We start from the raw sequence: 20040 nt of genomic DNA, 5'->3' as shown, positions 1-20040 counted from the left end.
AACATAAAGTGTAATCCCGAGACCCCTCTCTATCTACAGTGTAATCCTGAGACCCCTTTAATCTACAGTGTAAGCCTGAGACCCCTCGAATCTACAGTGTAATTCTGAGACCCCTCTAACAGAAAGTGTAATCCCGAGACCCCTCTATATCTACAGTGTAATCCTGAGACCCATTTAATCTACAGTGTAATCCTGAGACCCCTCTATATCTACAATGTAACCCCGAGGCCCCTCTAATCTACAGGGTGGGCCATTTATATGGAGACACCTTAATAAAAGGGGAATGGTTGGGGATATTAACTTCCTGTTTGTGGCGCATTAGTATATGTGAGGGGGGAAACTTTTCAAGATGGGTGGTGACCATGGCGGCCATTTTGAAGTCGGACATTTTGAATCCAACCTTTGTTTTTTCAATAGGAAGAGGGTCATGTGACACATCAAACTTATTGGGAATTTCACAAGAATAACAATGATGTGCTTGGTTTTAACGTAACTTTATTCTTTCATGAGTTATTTACAAGTTTCTGACCACTTATAAAATGTATTCAATGTGCTGCCCATTGTGTTGGATTGTCAATGCAACCCTCTTCTCTATATACTGCTATATACTACTATATACACCGCAGGAGAAATGCTTGCACAGGCTTCCAGTATCCATATACACTGCTATATACTACTATATACACCGCAGGAGAAATGCTAGCACAGGCTTCCAGTATCTGTATACACTGCTATATACTACTATATACACCGCAGGAGAAATGCTAGCACAGGCTTCCAGTATCCGTATACACTGCTATATACTACTATATACACCGCAGGAGAAATGCTAGCACAGGCTTCCAGTATCCGTATACACTGTTATATACTACTATATACACCGCAGGAGAAATGCTAGCACAGGCCTCCAGTATCCGTATACACTACTATATACTACTATATACACCGCAGGAGAAATGCTAGCACAGGCTTCCAGTATCCTATACACTGCTATATACTACTATATACACCGCAGGAGAAATGCTAGCACAGGCTTCCAGTATCCGTATACACTGCTATATACTACTATATACACCGCAGGAGAAATGCTAGCACAGGCCTCCAGTATCCGTATACACTGCTATATACTACTATATACACCGCAGGAGAAATGCTAGCACAGGCTTCCAGTGTCCTATATACTGCTATATACTACTATATACACCGCAGGAGAAATGCTAGCACAGGCTTCCAGTATCCGTATACACGGCTATATACTACTATATACACCGCAGGAGAAATGCTAGCACATGCTTCCAGTATCCGTATACACTGCTATATACTACTATATACACAGCAGGAGAAATGCTAGTACAGGCTTCCAGTATCCGTATACACTGCTATATACTACTATATACACCGCAGGAGAAATGCTAGCACAGGCCTCCAGTATCCGTATACACTGCTATATACTACTATATACACCGCAGGAGAAATGCTAGCACAGGCTTCCAGTATCCTATATACTGCTATATACTACTATATACGCCGCAGGAGAAATGCTAGCACAGGCTTCCAGTATCCGTATACACGGCTATATACTACTATATACACCGCAGGAGAAATGCTAGCACAGGCTTCCAGTATCCGTATACACTGCTATATACTACTATATACAGCGCAGGAGAAATGCTAGCACAGGCTTCCAGTATCCGTATACACTGCTATATACTACTATATACACCGCAGGAGAAATGCTAGCACAGGCTTCCAGTATCCGTATACACTGCTATATACTACTATATACACCGCAGGAGAAATGCTAGCACAGGATTCCAGTATCCGTATACACTGCTATATACTACTATATACACCGCAAGAGAAATGCTAGCACAGGCTTCCAGTATCCGTATACACTGCTATATACTATATATACACTGCAGGAGAAATGCTAGCACAGGCTTCCAGTATCCGTATACACTGCTATATACTACTATATACACCGCAGGAGAAATGCTAGCACAGGCTTCCAGTATCCATATACACTGCTATATACTACTATATACACTGCAGGAGAAATGCTAGCACAGGCTTCCAGTATCCGTATACACTGCTATATACTACTATATACACCGCAGGAGAAATGCTAGCACAGGCTTCCAGTATCCGTATACACTGCTATATACTACTATATACACCGCAGGAGAAATGCTAGCACAGGCTTCCAGTATCCCTATACACTGCTATATACTACTATATACACCGCAGGAGAAATGCTAGCACAGGCTTCCAGTATCTGTATACACTGCTATATACTACTATATACACCGCAGGAGAAATGCTAGCACAGGCTTCCAGTATCCGTATACACTGCTATATACTTCTATATACACCGCAGGAGAAATGTTAGCACAGGCTTCCAGTATCCGTAGTTTCAGGTACTGCACATCTCGTATCTTCACAGCATAGACAATTGCCTTCAGATGACCCCAAAGATAAAAGTCTAAGGTGGTCAGATCGGGAGACCTTGGGGGCCATTCAACTGGCCCACGACGACCAATCCAATTTCCAGGAAACTGTTCATCTAGGAATGCTCGGACCTGGCACCCATAATGTGGTGGTCACCATCTTGCTGGAAAAACTCAGCGAATGTGCAGCTTCAGTGCATAAAGAGGGAAACACATCAAGTGGATTGGTCGTCGTGGGCCAGTTGAATGGCCCCCAGGGTCTCCCGATCTGAACCCCTTAGACTTTTATCTTTGGGGTCATCTGAAGGCAATTGTCTATGCTGTGAAGATACGAGATGTGCAGCACCTGAAACTACAGATACTGGAAGCCTGTGCTAGCATTTCTCCTGCTGTGTATATAGTAGTATATAGCAGTGTATACGCATACTGGAAGCCTGTGCTAGTATTTCTCTTGCGGTGTATATAGTAGTATATAGCAGTGTATACGGATACTGCAAGCCTGTGCTAGCATTTCTCCTGCGGTGTATATAGTAGTATATAGCAGTGTATACGGATACTGGAAGCCTGTGCTAGCATTTCTCCTGCAGTGTATATAGTAGTATATAGCAGTGTATGCGGATACTGGAAGCCTGTGCTAGCATTTCTCCTGCGGTGTATATAGTAGTGTATACGGATACTGGAAGCCTGTGCTAGCATTTCTCCTGCGGTGTATATAGTAGTATATAGCAGTGTATACGGATACTGGAAGCCTGTGCTAGCATTTCTCCTGCAGTGTATATAGTAGTATATAGCAGTGTATGCGGATACTGGAAGCCTGTGCTAGCATTTCTCCTGCGGTGTATATAGTAGTATATAGCAGTGTATATGGATACTGGAAGCCTGTGCTAGCATTTCTCCTGCGGTGTATATAGTAGTATGTAGCAGTGTATACGGATACTGGAAGCCTGTGCTAGCATTTCTGCTGCGGTGTATATAGTAGTATATAGCAGTGTATACGGATACTGGAAGCCTGTGCTAGAATTTCTCCTGTGGTGTATATAGTAGTATATAGCAGTGTATATGGATACTGGAAGCCTGTGCTAGCATTTCTCCTGCGGTGTATATAGTAGTATGTAGCAGTGTATACGGATACTGGAAGCCTGTGCTAGCATTTCTCCTGCAGTGTATATAGTAGTATATAGCAGTGTATACAGATACTGGAAGCCTGTGCTAGCATTTCTCCTGCGGTGTATATAGCAGTGTATAGCAGTGTATACGGATACTGGAAGCCTGTGCTAGCATTTCTCCTGCGGTGTATATAGTAGTATATAGCAGTGTATACGGAAACTGGAGGCCTGTGCTAGCATTTCTCCTGCGGTGTATATAGTAGTATATAGCAGTGTATACGGATACTGGAAGCCTGTGCTAGCATTTCTCCTGCGGTGTATATAGCAGTATATAGCAGTGTATACGGATACTGGAAGCCTGTGCTAGCATTTCTCCTGCGGTGTATATAGTAGTATATAGCAGTGTATACGGATACTGGAAGCCTGTGCTAGAATTTCTCCTGCGGTGTATATAGTAGTATATAGCAGTGTATACGGATACTGGAAGCCTGTGCTAGCATTTCTCCTGCGGTGTATATAGTAGTATATAACAGTGTATACGGATACTGGAAGCCTGTGCTAGCATTTCTCCTGCGGTGTATATAGTAGTATATAGCAGTGTATACGGATACTGGAAGCCTGTGCTAGCATTTCTCCTGCGGTGTATATAGTAGTATATAGCAGTGTATACGGATACTGGAAGCCTGTGCTAGAATTTCTCCTGCGGTGTATATAGTAGTATATAGTAGTATATAGAGAAGAGGGTTGCATTGACAATCCAACACAATGGGCAGCACATTGAACATATTTTATAAGTGGTCAGAAACTTGTAAATAACTCATGAAAGAATAAAGTTACGTTAAAATCAAGTGTGGTAGGCCTCTGGGGTAGGGGTAGTGTAGTCAGGTTGTTGCTTCAGTATATCAGGGGTTAAGGTTAAGCCTATCACTCGTGACGCCAGGCTGAGGGCTAGTATGCTGAGGTAATTCTCCGGCCTATCGCCGCCCTTCCCAGTAACGATAGGTGCATGCATATAATGACTGAAGGTCCACAAGATAGTTGAACTTGAACTTGGATAAACTTTACTTAAAGACTTGCGGTACATCCAATGAACAGTAACAGTCTCATTAATACAGTCTCCATACACCTCAGTGACTGACAGTTGTTGCGGACCTTGACTTTTTATATAAGTCTTAGAATTTTGGGTAATTTGCGAAGATCCGTCCGGATTTAGGGGTTAGATATGGTCCGGTGATCTTGCAGAGTGCGTAGGGATTGATTACACTCACAGTTTAGTAAAGATCAGCCGTCGCTGCAAGGCTCGGGCCTAAACTCACTGATGACAGCAGCGCAGATCCTTCCCTGTCAACAGCCCAGGAACAAGAGAGCGAGACATGGCCGCCGCGCCCTTATATGGGCAGGGGCGGGGCCCTTTTGGATTGGTCCATGGTCAGTTGTCACTCACCGTTACATAGCCTGATGGGTGAACACCTGACTTCCTCCAAAGGTCCTATACACAGAAACCATAGAGTCTTTGGAACGCATCACATGACCCGCAGGTCCTGCGACACTAACTAGGCAAGTACACTTACTATGTAAATATATACATATTAAATTTAAATAATTTTAATTACAAAAGGGGTGACAAGGGGCTAACTAAGGATGAGGACCCCACCTACACCTAGAGACTCTGACTTTGGGGACCTCACCACAAGGCAACGGATGCAATCCGGTGCCGGGACACCACAAAAGCACATCATTGTTTTTCTTGTGAAATTCCCAATAAGTTTTGATGTGTCACATGACCCTCTTCCTATTGAAAAAACAAAAGTTGGATTCAAAATGGCCGCCATGGTCACCACCCATCTTGAAAAGTTTTCCCCTCACAAATACTAATGTGCCACAAGCAGGAAGTTACTATCACCACCAAGTATTATAGTAGTTATATTGTTGTATATAGGAGCAGTATTATAGTAGTTATATTCTTGTATATAGGAGCAGTATTATAGTAGTTATATTCTTGTATATAGGAGCAGTATTATAGTAGTTATATTGTTGTATATAGGAGCAGTATTATAGTAGTTATATTCTTGTATATAGGAGCAGTATTATAGTAGTTATATTGTTGTATATAGGAGCAGTATTATAGTAGTTATATTCTTGTATATAGGAGTAGTATTATAGTAGTTATATTCTTGTATATAGGAGCAGTATTATAGTAGTTATATTCTTGTATATAGGAGTAGTATTATAGTAGTTATATTCTTGTATATAGGAGCAGTATTATAGTAGTTATATTCTTGTATATAGGGGCAGTATTATAGTAGTTATATTCTTGTATATAGGAGCAGTATTATGGTAGTTATATTCTTGTATATAGGAGCAGTATTATAGTAGTTATATTCTTGTATATAGGAGAAGTATTATAGTAGTTATATTCTTGTATATAGGAGCAGTATTATAGTAGTTATATTCTTGTACATAGGAGCAGTATTATAGTAGTTATATTCTTGTGTATAGCAGCAGTATTATAGTAGTTATATTCTTGTATATAGGAGCAGTATTATAGTAGTTATATTCTTGTATAGAGGAGCAGCATTATAGTAGTTATATTCTTGTATATAGGAGGCAGTATTATAGTAGTTATATTCTTGTATATAGGAGTCAGTATTATAGTAGTTATATTCTTGTATATAGGAGCAGTATTATAGTAGTTATATTCTTGTATATAGGAGTCAGTATTATAGTAGTTATATTCTTGTATATAGGAGCAGTATTATAGTAGTTATATTCTTGTATATAGGAGCAGTATTATAGTAGTTATATTCTTGTATAGAGGAGCAGTATTATAGTAGTTATATTCTTGTATATAGGGGCAGTATTATAGTAGTTATATTCTTGTATATAGGAGCAGTATTATGGTAGTTATATTCTTGTATATAGGAGCAGTATTATAGTAGTTATATTCTTGTATATAGGAGAAGTATTATAGTAGTTATATTCTTGTATATAGGAGCAGTATTATAGTAGTTATATTCTTGTACATAGGAGCAGTATTATAGTAGTTATATTCTTGTGTATATCAGCAGTATTATAGTAGTTATATTCTTGTATATAGGAGCAGTATTATAGTAGTTATATTCTTGTATAGAGGAGCAGCATTATAGTAGTTATATTCTTGTATATAGGAGGCAGTATTATAGTAGTTATATTCTTGTATATAGGAGTCAGTATTATAGTAGTTATATTCTTGTATATAGGAGCAGTATTATAGTAGTTATATTCTTGTATATAGGAGTCAGTATTATAGTAGTTATATTCTTGTATATAGGAGCAGCATTATAGTAGTTATATTCTTGTACATAGGAGCAGTATTATAGTAGTTATATTCTTGTATATAGGAGCAGTATTAAAGTAATTATATTCTTGCATATAGGAGCAGCATCATAGTAGTTATATTCTTGTATATAGGGGCAGTATTATAGTAGTTATATTCTTGTATATAGGAGCAGTATTATAGTAGTTATATTCTTGAGCATAGCAGCAGTATTATAGTAGTTATATTCTTGTATATAGGAGGCATTATTATAGTAGTTATATTCTTGTATATAGAAGCAATATTATAGTAGTTATATTCTTGTATATAGGAGCAGTATTATAGTAGTTATATTCCTGTATATAGGAGCAGTATTATAGTAGTTATATTCTTGTATATAGGAGCAGTATTATAGTAGTTATATTCTTGTATATAGGAGCAGTATTATAGTAGTTATATTCTTGTATATAGGAGCAGTATTATAGTAGTTATATTCTTGTATATTGGAGCAGTATTATAGTAGTTATATTCTTGTATATAGGAGCAGTATTATAGTAGTTATATTCTTGTATATTGGAGCAGTATTATAGTAGTTATATTCTTGTATATAGGAGCAGTATTATAGTAGTTATATTATTGTATATAGGAGCAGTATTATAGTAGTTATATTCTTGTATATTGGAGCAGTATTATAGTAGTTATATTCTTGTATACAGGAGCAGTATTATAATAGTTATATTATTGTATATAGGAGCAGCATTATAGTAGTTATATTCTTGTATATTGGAGCAGTATTATAGTAGTTATATTCTTGTATATAGGAGCAGTATTATAGTAGTTATATTCTTGTATATAGGAGCAGTATTATAGTAGTTATATTCTTGTATATAGGAGCAGTATTATAGTATTTATATTCTTGTGCATAGCATCAGCATTATAGTAGTTATATTCTTGTACATAGGAGCAGTATTATAGTAGTTATATTCTTGTATATAGGAGCAGTATTATAGTAGTTATATTCTTGTATATAGGGGGCAGTATTATAGTAGTTATATTCTTGTATATAGGAGCAGTATTATAGTAGTTATATTCTTGTATATAGGAGCAGTATTATAGTAGTTATATTCTTGTATATAGGAGCAGTATTATAGTAGTTATATTCTTGTATATAGGAGCAGTATTATAGTAGTTATATTCTTGTATATAGGAGCAGTATCATAGTAGTTATATTCTTGTATATAGGAGCAGTATCATAGTAGTTATATTCTTATACATAGGAGGCAGTATTATATTAGTTATATTCTTGTATATAGGAGCAGTATTATAGTAGTTATATTCTTGTATATAGGAGCAGTATTTTAGTAGTTATATTCTTGTATATAGGAGCAGTATCATAGTAGTTATATTCTTGTATATAGGAGCAGTATTATAGTAGTTATATTCTTGTATATAGGAGCAGTATTATAGTAGTTATATTCTTGTATATAGGAGGCAGTATTATAGTAGTTATATTCTTGTATATAGGGGGCAGTATTATAGTAGTTATATTCTTGTATATAGGAGCAGTATTATAGTAGTTATATTCTTGTATATAGGAGCAGTATTATAGTATTTATATTCTTGTGCATAGCAGCAGCATTATAGTAGTTACATTTTTGTATGTAGAATGCAGTATTATATGACTTTTTCTGACTCGAACCCAAGTTTATAGAGACTAGTACCTGCCCTGGTTCCCAGTGTAATTGTTCCCCCTTATCCAGCAGAGTATAGGCTGGTGGGATGGCGTTTTCGTCTCGAAGGTACCAGGTCTGGAGAACCCTTGTGCAGACTTTATTTTCCTCAGCAATGTGTAGAATCTTCTCAAACTCCTCACACTCGATGTCTGTAGGTAGACAGGGCTGACCGTATTCCTCCCCGATTAGAGCCTAGAAAACATCACATCTAAATTGTATTTTAAAATGTATTCTAAATTGTCCTATCCCCTGTATATTTGTGAGATGTAACCTGTGTCTTCTGCTTGTGAGATTAGATTTGCTTATGACTTGATAAAGGGAGGAATCCCAAAAGCTTCTCTACAAAATTCTGTTAGTCCAATAAAAAAGGTCATTACAAGATACTGCAACATTTTATGATTTTGCATCTGCATCTCTGGACTGATACGTCTACTCAAATTTACTATATATATATGTATATATATTAAAATAAGGTTTTACAGAGCTTTAAAATATCTAATTTTCTTTATAAAAGTTTTTAGGTTGCAGTGTGTAGTAATGAGGTTCATGTATGTACAGGAGATAATGTTCAGTCCGTCCGTATGTCTCTATCTGAGGGCAGCATGGTAAGGAGGTGCTACATTTTCATGTAAAAAGCTGCTACCAGGAAGTCCTGCTTCCATTTGCTACTTATAAGACACCTAGGCAGGACTCACAGGCTTTCAGGACTCACAGGCTTTCTCTATGAGTGGAGGGAAGCAGGACTCACAGGCTCTCTCTATGAGTGGGTGGGGGAAGCAGGACTCACAGGCTTTCTCTATGAGTGGTGGGAGAAGCAGGACTCACAGGCTCTCTCTATGAGTGGGTGGGGGAAGCAGGACTCACAGGCTTTCTCTATGAGTGGTGGGAGAAGCAGGACTCACAGGCTCTCTCTATGAGTGAGTGGGGGAAGCAGGACTCACAGGCTTTCTCTATGAGTGGTGGGAGAAGCAGGACTCACAGGCTTTCTCTATGAGTGGTGGGAGAAGCAGGACTCACAGGCTTTCTCTATGAGTGGTGGGAGAAGCAGGACTCACAGGCTCTCTCTATGAGTGGTGGGAGAAGCAGGACTCACAGGCTTTCTCTATGAGTGGAGGGAGAAGCAGGACTCACAGGCTTTCTCTATGAGTGGTGGGTAAGCAGGACTCACAGGCTTTCTCTATGTGTGGAGGGAGAAGCAGGACTCACAGGCTTTCTCTATGAGTGGAGGGGAACCAGGACTCACAGGCTTTCTCTATGAGTGGAGGGGAACCAGGACTCACAGGCTTTCTCTATGAGTGGGAGGGGAAGCAGGACTCACAGGCTTTCTCTATGAGTGGGAGGGGAAGCAGGACTCACAGGCTCTCTGTATGAGTGGTGGGAGAAGCAGGACTCACAGGCTCTCTCTATGAGTGGAGGGAGAAGCAGGACTCACAGGCTTTCTCTATGAGTGGGAGGGGATGCAGGACTCACAGGCTTTCTCTATGAGTGGAGAGGAAGCAGGACTCACAGGCTTTCTCTATGAGTGGGAGGGGAAGCAGGACTCACAGGCTTTCTCTATGAGTGGAGGGGAACCAGGACTCACAGGCTTTCTCTATGAGTGGAGGGGAACCAAGACTCACAGGCTTTCTCTATGAGTGGGAGGGGAAGCAGGACCCACAGGCTTTCTCTATGAGTGGGAGGGGAAGCAGGACTCACAGGCTCTCTCTATGAGTGGTGGGAGAAGCAGGACTCAGGCTCTCTCTATGAGTGGAGGGAGAAGCAGGACTCACAGGCTTTCTCTATGAGTGGGAGGGGATGCAGGACTCACAGGCTTTCTCTATGAGTGGAGGGGAAGCAGGACTCACAGGCTCTCTCTATGAGTGGAGGGAGAAGCAGGACTCACAGGCTTTCTCTATGAGTGGGAGGGGATGCAGGACTCACAGGCTTTCTCTATGAGTGGAGGGGAAGCAGGACTCACAGGCTTTCTCTATGAGTGGAGGGGAACCAGGACTCACAGGCTTTCTCTATGAGTGGGAGGGGAAGCAGGACTCACAGGCTTTCTCTATGAGTGGGAGGGGAAGCAGGACTCACAGGCTTTCTCTATGAGAGGAAGGGAAGCAGGACTCACAGGCTTTCTCTATGAGTGGGAGGGGAAGCAGGACTCACAGACTTTCTCTATGAGTGGGAGGGGAAGCAGGACTCACAGGCTTTCTCTATGAGTGGGAGGGGAAGCAGGACTCACAGGCTTTCTCTATGAGTGGAGGGGAAGCAGGACTCACATGCTTTCTCTATGAGCTGATGGGGGAAGCAGGACTCACAGGCTTTCTCTATGAGTGGAGGGGAACCAGGACTCACAGGCTTTCTCTATGAGTGGGAGGGGAAGCAGGACTCACAGGCTTTCTCTATGAGTGGGAGGGGAAGCAGGACTCACAGGCTTTTTCTATGAGTGGAGGGGAAGCAGGACTCATAGGCTTTCTCTATGAGTGGGTGGGGGAAGCAGGACTCACAGGCTTTCTCTAGGAGTCCTAAAAGAAAAGTGTGAACTATATCTCCCCAAGCATACTGTCCTCCCCTTTGTCATATGTTGTCCTCAAATAGATTACATACCAGATTTATTTTACATAGTTTTAGTTTTCCTGGCAAGACCCCTCTGTGTGACTCTTTGTTCAGGAGGCTCATAAACTTGCATTGATGTCTGTGGACAATCCCCCCTTTACAGTAACCCCACTCTCTGGAGCATTGCCCTTTCCTTACCACAAAGCAGGGCCCGGCTGAGGTCCCCAGACATTCCTCCAGAAGCTGCATGCGAATCTGTCGAACTTTTGTACTGTAAAAGTCAACAGGATGGATTCCATGATAACCATCTAAAACCTAAAGGGAAAGATATATAGACGACATATTTATGACAATATATATATACCTTCTACATTAATCAACAGAGGGAAATGAATAACAATGGAGTCGTCCATGAAGCCCAATGACATCTGATCTCACGTTCTTTATAAGTTGCTCTATTATTTCGGATCAGCGCACTCATTTCCACCTTTGACCAGTTATTATATGGTTTTACCTGAAACTCCATCCCATGCACATGGCGGCAGTGGTCCCGCAGCTTTGAGAAGACCTCTCTGCGCAGAGCAGCTCTCGCCTTCATGGAATCTGAGCAAAATTCATAACAGGGCAATAAATCTCTACATATTTTCTACATAACCTACTCATGCATCCCTTAGATGTAGGCCGCCATATTGTGAGTTATAGGACACTGCTCCCTGCCTGACCCCGCGGCCTGAAGGCAGGACTGTATTTAACAACGCATCAAGATACATAGTGCAATATTAGCTGCAAACCTTTTGTGGTGGCCCAGTATGGGAGGTGTTACCCCTGTACCCTGGCTGCCCTGTCAGGCAGCCTCCCTGCAGTGTCCCCTGGGCCCCTGACACCTTTCCCTTTATGAATATATATTTTCTGCCATGTGTTATACTGTAAAATATATTTGAGTGTTGTTACTTTAAGAAATGTAAACGTTTGATCACCAGTAGTCATGTGAGTGTCACGATGCCGGCTGGCAGGTAGTGGATCCTCTGTGCCAGAGAGGGATTGGCGTGGACCGTGCTAGTGGACCGGTTCTAAGCCACTACTGGTTTTCACCAGAGCCCGCCGCAAAGCGGGATGGTCTTGCTGCGGCGGTAGTGACCAGGTCGTATCCACTAGCAACGGCTCACCTCTCTGGCTGCTGAAGATAGGCGCGGTACAAGGGAGTAGGCAGAAGCAAGGTCGGACGTAGCAGAAGGTCGGGGCAGGCAGCAAGGATCGTAGTCAGGGGCAACGGCAGAAGGTCTGGAAACACAGGCAAGGAACACACAAGGAACGCTTTCACTGGCACTAAGGCAACAAGATCCGGCAAGGGAGTGCAAGGGAAGTGAGGTAATATAGGGAAGTGCACAGGTGATTACCCTAATTGGAACCACTGCGCCAATCAGCGGCGCAGTGGCCCTTTAAATCGCAGAGACCCGGCGCGCGCGCGCCCTAGGGAGCGGGGCCGCGCGCGCCGGGACAGAACAGACGGGGAGCGAGTCAGGTAGGGGAGCCGGGGTGCGCATCGCGAGCGGGCGCTACCCGCATCGCGAATCGCATCCCGGCTGGCAGCGGGATCGCAGCGCCCCGGGTCAGAGGACGTGACCGGAGCGCTGCAGCGGAGAGAGTGAAGCGAGCGCTCCGGGGAGGAGCGGGGACCCGGAGCGCTCGGCGTAACAGTACCCCCCCCCTTGGGTCTCCCCCTCTTCTTGGAGCCTGAGAACCTGAGGAGCAGACTTTTGTCAAGGATGTTGTCCTCAGGTTCCCAGGATCTCTCTTCAGGACCACAACCCTCCCAGTCTACTAAAAAAAATTTTTTCCCTCTGACCTTTTTGGCAGCCAAAATTTCCTTGACCGAGAAGACGTCCGAGGAGCCGGAAACAGGAGTGGGAGGAACAGATTTGGGAGAAAAACGGTTGAGGATGAGTGGTTTGAGAAGAGAGACGTGAAAGGCATTAGGGATACGAAGAGAAGGAGGAAGAAGAAGTTTATAAGAGACAGGATTAATTTGACACAAAATTTTGAAAGGACCAAGATAGCGTGGTCCCAACTTGTAGCTAGGGACACGGAAGCGGACATATTTAGCGGAGAGCCATACCTTGTCTCCAGGGGAAAAAACGGGGGGAGCTCTTCTTTTCTTATCCGCGAACCTCTTCATGCGTGAAGAAGCCTGTAAGAGAGAATTTTGGGTCTCTCTCCATATAATGGAAAGGTCACGAGAAATTTCATCCACAGCGGGCAGACCAGAGGGCAAGGGGGTAGGGAGGGGGGGAAGAGGGTGACGGCCGTACACCACGAAAAATGGGGATTTGGAGGAAGATTCAGAGACCCTGAAGTTATACGAGAATTCGGCCCATGGAAGGAGATCTGCCCAGTCATCCTGGCGGGAGGAAACAAAATGTCGCAAATAATCACCCAAGATCTGGTTAATTCTTTCTACTTGTCCATTGGACTGGGGATGATATGCAGAGGAAAAATTTAATTTAATCTTGAGTTGTTTACAGAGAGCCCTCCAGAATTTAGACACGAATTGGACACCTCTATCCGAGACAATCTGCGTAGGCAACCCGTGAAGACGAAAAATGTGTACAAAAAATTGTTTAGCCAACTGAGGCGCAGAAGGAAGACCAGGAAGAGGGATGAAATGTGCCATTTTGGAGAATCGATCAACGACCACCCAAATAACAGTGTTGCCACGGGAAGGGGGTAAATCAGTAATAAAATCCATACCAATCAGAGACCAAGGCTGTTCGGGGACAGGCAGAGGATGAAGAAAACCAGCGGGCTTCTGGCGAGGAGTCTTATCCCGGGCACAGATAGTGCAGGCTCGCACAAAGTCCCCAACATCCGTCTCCAGAGTCGGCCACCAATAGAAGCGGGAGATGAGTTGCACAGATTTCTTGATGCCCGCATGACCTGCGAGATGGGAGGAGTGACCCCATTTGAGGATTCCGAGGCGTTGGCGTGGAGAAACAAAGGTCTTCCCTGGAGGAGTCTGCCTGATGGAGGCAGGAGAAGTGGAGATCAGGCAGTCAGGTGGAATGATGTGTTGCGGAGGGAGATCAACTTCTGAGGCATCCGAGGAACGAGAGAGAGCATCGGCCCTAATGTTCTTATCGGCAGGACGAAAGTGAATCTCAAAATTAAATCGGGCAAAGAACAGAGACCACCGGGCCTGGCGAGGATTCAGCCGTTGGGCAGACTGGAGGTAGGAGAGGTTCTTGTGGTCGGTGTAGATAATAACAGGAGAACTTGATCCCTCCAGCAGATGCCTCCATTCCTCAAGTGCTAATTTAATGGCTAGAAGCTCTCGATCCCCGATGGAGTAGTTCCTCTCCGCTGGAGAGAAGGTCCTAGAGAAAAAACCACAAGTGACAGCATGCCCGGAAGAATTTTTTTGTAGAAGAACAGCTCCAGCTCCCACTGAGGAGGCATCAACCTCCAATAGGAAGGGTTTGGAAGGGTCAGGTCTGGAGAGGACGGGAGCCGAAGAAAAGGCAGACTTGAGTCGTTTAAAGGCGTCTTCTGCTTGAGGAGGCCAGGACTTGGGATCAGCACTTTTTTTGGTTAAAGCCACGATAGGAGCCACAATGGTAGAAAAATGTGGAATAAATTGCCTGTAATAATTGGCGAACCCCAAAAAGCGTTGGATAGCACGGAGTCCGGAGGGGCGTGGCCAATCTAAGACGGCAGAGAGTTTGTCTGGATCCATCTGTAGTCCCTGGCCAGAGACCAAATATCCTAGAAAAGGAAGAGATTGGCATTCAAACAGACATTTCTCAATTTTGGCATAGAGTTGGTTGTCACGAAGTCTCTGAAGAACCATACGGACATGCTGGCGGTGTTCTTCTAGATTGGCAGAAAAAATTAGGATATCGTCCAGATATACAACAACACAGGAGTATAACAGATCACGAAAAATTTCATTGACAAAGTCTTGGAAGACGGCAGGGGCGTTGCACAGTCCAAAGGGCATGACCAGATACTCAAAGTGTCCATCTCTGGTGTTAAATGCCGTTTTCCACTCGTCCCCCTCTCTGATGCGGATGAGGTTATAGGCGCCTCTTAAGTCCAATTTAGTGAAGATGTGGGCACCTTGGAGGCGATCAAAGAGTTCAGAGATGAGGGGTAAGGGGTAGCGGTTCTTAACCGTGATTTTATTAAGACCGCGGTAGTCAATGCAAGGACGTAGGGAGCCATCTTTTTTGGACACAAAGAAAAATCCGGCTCCGGCAGGAGAGGAGGATTTACGGATAAAGCCCTTCTTTAGATTCTCCTGGACGTATTCGGACATGGCAAGAGTCTCTGGGGCAGAGAGAGGATAAATTCTGCCCCGGGGTGGAGTAGTGCCCGGGAGGAGGTCGATAGGGCAATCATAAGGCCTGTGAGGAGGTAGTGTCTCAGCTTGTTTTTTGCAGAAAACATCCGCGAAGTCCATATAGGCCTTAGGGAGACCGGTTACTGGAGGAAGCACAGAGTTACGGCAAGGGTTACTGGGAACCGGTTTTAGACAGTTCTTGGAACAAGAGGACCCCCAACTCTTGATCTCCCCAGTGGACCAATCCAGGGTAGGGGAATGAAGTTGAAGCCAGGGAAGTCCAAGGAGAATTTCCGAGGTGCAATTGGGGAGGACCAAAAGTTCAATCCTCTCATGATGAGATCCGATGCTCATAAGAAGGGGCTCCGTGCGGAAACGTATGGTACAGTCCAATCTTTCATTATTTACACAATTGATGTAGAGGGGTCTGGCGAGACTGGTCACCGGGATGTTGAACCTGTTGACGAGAGAGGCCAAAATAAAATTTCCTGCAGATCCAGAGTCCAAGAAGGCCACAGCAGGGAAGGAGAAGGCAGAGGCAGACATCCGCACAGGCACAGTAAGACGTGGAGAAGCAGAGTAGACATCAAGGACTGTCTCACCTTTGTGCGGAGTCAGCATACGTCTTTCCAGGCGGGGAGGACGGATAGGACAATCCCTCAGGAAGTGTTCGGTACTAGCACAGTACAGGCAGAGGTTCTCCATACGGCGTCGTGTCCTCTCTTGAGGTGTCAGGCGAGACCGGTCGACCTGCATAGCCTCCACGGCGGGAGGCACAGGAACAGATTGCAGGGGACCAGAGGAGAGAGGAGCCGAGGAGACGAAACGCCTCGTGCGAACAGAGTCCATATCTTGGCGGAGTTCCTGGCGCCTTTCAGAAAAACGCATGTCAATGCGAGTGGCTAGGTGAATGAGTTCATGTAGATTAGCAGGGATTTCTCGTGCGGCCAGAACATCTTTAATGTTGCTGGATAGGCCTTTTTTGAAGGTCGCGCAGAGGGCCTCATTATTCCAGGACAATTCTGAAGCAAGTGTACGGAATTGTACGGCATACTCGCCAACGGAAGAATTACCCTGGACCAGGTTCAACAGGGCAGTCTCAGCAGAAGAGGCTCGGGCAGGTTCCTCAAAGACACTTCGGATTTCCGAGAAGAAGGAGTGTACAGAGGCAGTGACGGGGTCATTGCGGTCCCAGAGCGGTGTGGCCCATGACAGGGCTTTTCCGGACAGAAGACTGACTACGAAAGCCACCTTAGACCTTTCAGTGGGAAACAGGTCCGACATCATCTCCAGATGCAGGGAACATTGGGAAAGAAAGCCACGGCAAAACTTAGAGTCCCCATCAAATTTATCCGGCAAGGATAAGCGTATCCCAGGAGCGGCCACTCGCTGCGGAGGAGGTGCAGGAGCTGGCGGAGGAGATGACTGCTGAAGCTGTGGTAGTAACTGTTGTAGCATAACGGTCAGTTGAGACAGCTGTTGGCCTTGTTGCGCTATCTGTTGTGACTGCTGGGCGACCACCGTGGTGAGGTCAGCGACAACTGGCAGAGGAACTTCAGCGGGATCCATGGCCGGATCTACTGTCACGATGCCGGCTGGCAGGTAGTGGATCCTCTGTGCCAGAGAGGGATTGGCGTGGACCGTGCTAGTGGACCGGTTCTAAGCCACTACTGGTTTTCACCAGAGCCCGCCGCAAAGCGGGATGGTCTTGCTGCGGCGGTAGTGACCAGGTCGTATCCACTAGCAACGGCTCACCTCTCTGGCTGCTGAAGATAGGCGCGGTACAAGGGAGTAGGCAGAAGCAAGGTCGGACGTAGCAGAAGGTCGGGGCAGGCAGCAAGGATCGTAGTCAGGGGCAACGGCAGAAGGTCTGGAAACACAGGCAAGGAACACACAAGGAACGCTTTCACTGGCACTAAGGCAACAAGATCCGGCAAGGGAGTGCAAGGGAAGTGAGGTAATATAGGGAAGTGCACAGGTGATTACCCTAATTGGAACCACTGCGCCAATCAGCGGCGCAGTGGCCCTTTAAATCGCAGAGACCCGGCGCGCGCGCGCCCTAGGGAGCGGGGCCGCGCGCGCCGGGACAGAACAGACGGGGAGCGAGTCAGGTAGGGGAGCCGGGGTGCGCATCGCGAGCGGGCGCTACCCGCATCGCGAATCGCATCCCGGCTGGCAGCGGGATCGCAGCGCCCCGGGTCAGAGGACGTGACCGGAGCGCTGCAGCGGAGAGAGTGAAGCGAGCGCTCCGGGGAGGAGCGGGGACCCGGAGCGCTCGGCGTAACAGTGAGTTGTCATGTGAGTGTAACCCTGTGAGGTATCAGTGACCATGTAACCTATGGGACCGCTCCTAGTCTCCCCATATAAGCCCTGGGTGGACCTAGCTCTCTCTCTTTTGCTCTTGAGTTCCAGTTAAGTCTTTTCTGAGGTCCAGTGCAGTCAAGTCCTAGAGTCTGTCTGGAGTCATAGGAGCCTCAAGTCCTTCCTGCAGCCACAAGTCTTCAAGTCTGCAAGTAACTACAGTCACAGCTTAGTCAGTCTCAAGTCAAGTCAGTCACAGTCATCTATTGTCAAGTCAGAGTGGCCTTCACTAAAATTGTCCAAATCTACTGCACGTCCCAGCAAGCCCTTAAGGTTTCTGAAGTCACTGATCAACTCCGTGGTCCCTGGCTGAACTGTTTAGACTGTTCCATCTGTCAACCTACCGTTGTCCGTAACTTGCCGTTAGAGTCATTATTGCCCCCGTGCCTAGCCCAGGATCCAGCGGTATACCTTCGGGTGGTATTGAGGATAAACCACGCCCTGGCACCAAGAATACAAGGGGTTAATGCCATCTGTCCCTAGGGTAATTCCATCTGCACTGCATTACACGCTTTACTACAACTTTTGGCATCACGAACAGGAAACGGGTGTGCACCTTACAGGGGCGTACCTAGAGCATTTGGCACCCGGGGCGGACCCTTTGTTTGGCACCCCCCCCTCCCCCCCTAATTACACCCCCTCCCAGGAGCGGACTGACAACACTCAGGGCCCACGGACCAAAAAAAAGGCAAGGGCCCCTGCTAGGCTCTGCAGCTCGTCAATCTTCTGCCACACTCCTATTCCACCTAAATCCCACACACAATAAACTAACATTTATATATATATAAGAAATACAAATTTAACATAGGTAAATTTCCATGACCAATAATACTGGTATACAAGGAGTCAATATATACCACCACACAATGACTGGATAATACTGCCATACTGTACTGAATAAAACCACTATACACAGACCAGTATACTATAAAGAATCTGTATACAATATAAGTGATTATATACAGGACCATATGGAGGTAGGTATCAGCTGTACCTGTAGGATGTGTATACCATATAAGTGATTACAGTTACATTTTGGGACTCACAATTATGTCTTTTCTGATCAGCGGCGTCCTCTTTCCTTTTCTTCTCTGTCCGGATAAGACCGCCATGTGGATCTCTTAACATCTGCAGGAAAAACATGTCAGACTCTGCATTTTTCCAGTGCCCTCCCCTCCTCTGCACAATCTTTCCATCTATAGGCCCACAAACTGTAATAATGCCCTCCTTGGTGTCCTGCACAGTAAACGGGCAGGTAAGTAGGTAGCCAGGTAAATAGGTAACTAGGTAGGTAGATCAGAAAGCCAGATATATAGGTAGGTGACAAGTTAGGTAGGTAGGGGGCTAGCTAGGCAGCCATGTATGAAGGCCAGGTATGTACATAGTTATGTAGCTAGGTATAAAGTTAGGTAGCCCCCCTTCCCTGTAGGTATAGGCAGCAGAGTTAAACCCCCTTCCCAATAGGTATAGGAACAGAGTTAACCCCCCTTTCTCCTTAGGTATAGACAGCAGAGTCCCCCCCCTTTCCCCGTAGGTATAGGCAGAGTTAAAAAAAAAACCTCCCCCCCGTTTCCCATAGATATAGGCAGAGTTAAACCCCTTTTTTCCCATAGGTATAGGCAGATCCCCCCTCCCAATTGGTATAGGCAGAGTTACCCCCCTCTTCCCCATTGGTATAAGCAGTTACCCCCCTCTTCCCCATTGGTATAGGCAGTTACCCCCCCCTTTCCTCCCCTTTCCCCATAGGTATAGGCAGAGTTATGTCCCCCCCCTCTTTCCCATAGGTATAAGCAGGTACACCCCCCCTCTTTCCCATAGGTGTATGCAGTTAACCCCCCCCTCTTTCCCATAGGTATATGCAGTTACACCCCCCCCCCCTCCTTCCCATAGGTATATGCAGTTACACCCCCCCCTCTTTCCCATAGGTATATGCAGTTACATCCCCCCCTCTTTCCCATAGGTATATGCAGTTACATCCCCCCCTTTCCCATAGGTATATGTAGAGTAACCCCCCATCCCCTTCCCCATAGGTATATGTAGAGTAACCCCCCTCCCCTTCCCCATAGGTATATGTAGAGTAACCCCCCTCCCCTTCCCCATAGGTATATGTAGAGTAACCCCCCTCCCCTTTCCCATAGGTATATGTAGAGTAACCCCCCTCCCCTTTCCCATAGGTATATGTAGAGTAACCCCCCCCCCCTCCCCATAGGTATATGTAGAGTAACCC

At 45.1% G+C, this 20040-nt stretch overlaps 1 protein-coding gene across 3 annotated transcripts in view; it reads right to left on the bottom strand.

Moving 5' to 3' along the window:
• Positions 1-20040, bottom strand: part of LOC130358262 (NACHT and WD repeat domain-containing protein 2-like) — a 45342-nt gene that overhangs the window by 9696 nt on the left and 15606 nt on the right. For 2 of the 3 annotated variants that reach the window (XM_056561237.1, XM_056561238.1), the window contains exons 2-4: positions 11631-11719; positions 11315-11431; positions 8570-8773 (exon numbers count right to left, since the gene is read on the bottom strand). In XM_056561237.1, coding sequence (XP_056417212.1) covers positions 8570-8773; positions 11315-11431; positions 11631-11719 — 410 coding nt within the window. Of the gene's footprint in view, positions 1-8569; positions 8774-11314; positions 11432-11630; positions 11720-18859; positions 19164-20040 lie in introns of those variants that run through there. The other variant, XM_056561235.1, reaches the window with a different exon arrangement.

This window comes from Hyla sarda, chromosome 2 (assembly GCF_029499605.1).
Source record: "Hyla sarda isolate aHylSar1 chromosome 2, aHylSar1.hap1, whole genome shotgun sequence".
NCBI classification, from domain to species: domain Eukaryota; kingdom Metazoa; phylum Chordata; class Amphibia; order Anura; family Hylidae; genus Hyla; species Hyla sarda.
The sequence above is the reverse complement of the archived record's forward strand: the minus strand, read 5'-3'. Positions and strand labels throughout refer to the sequence as shown.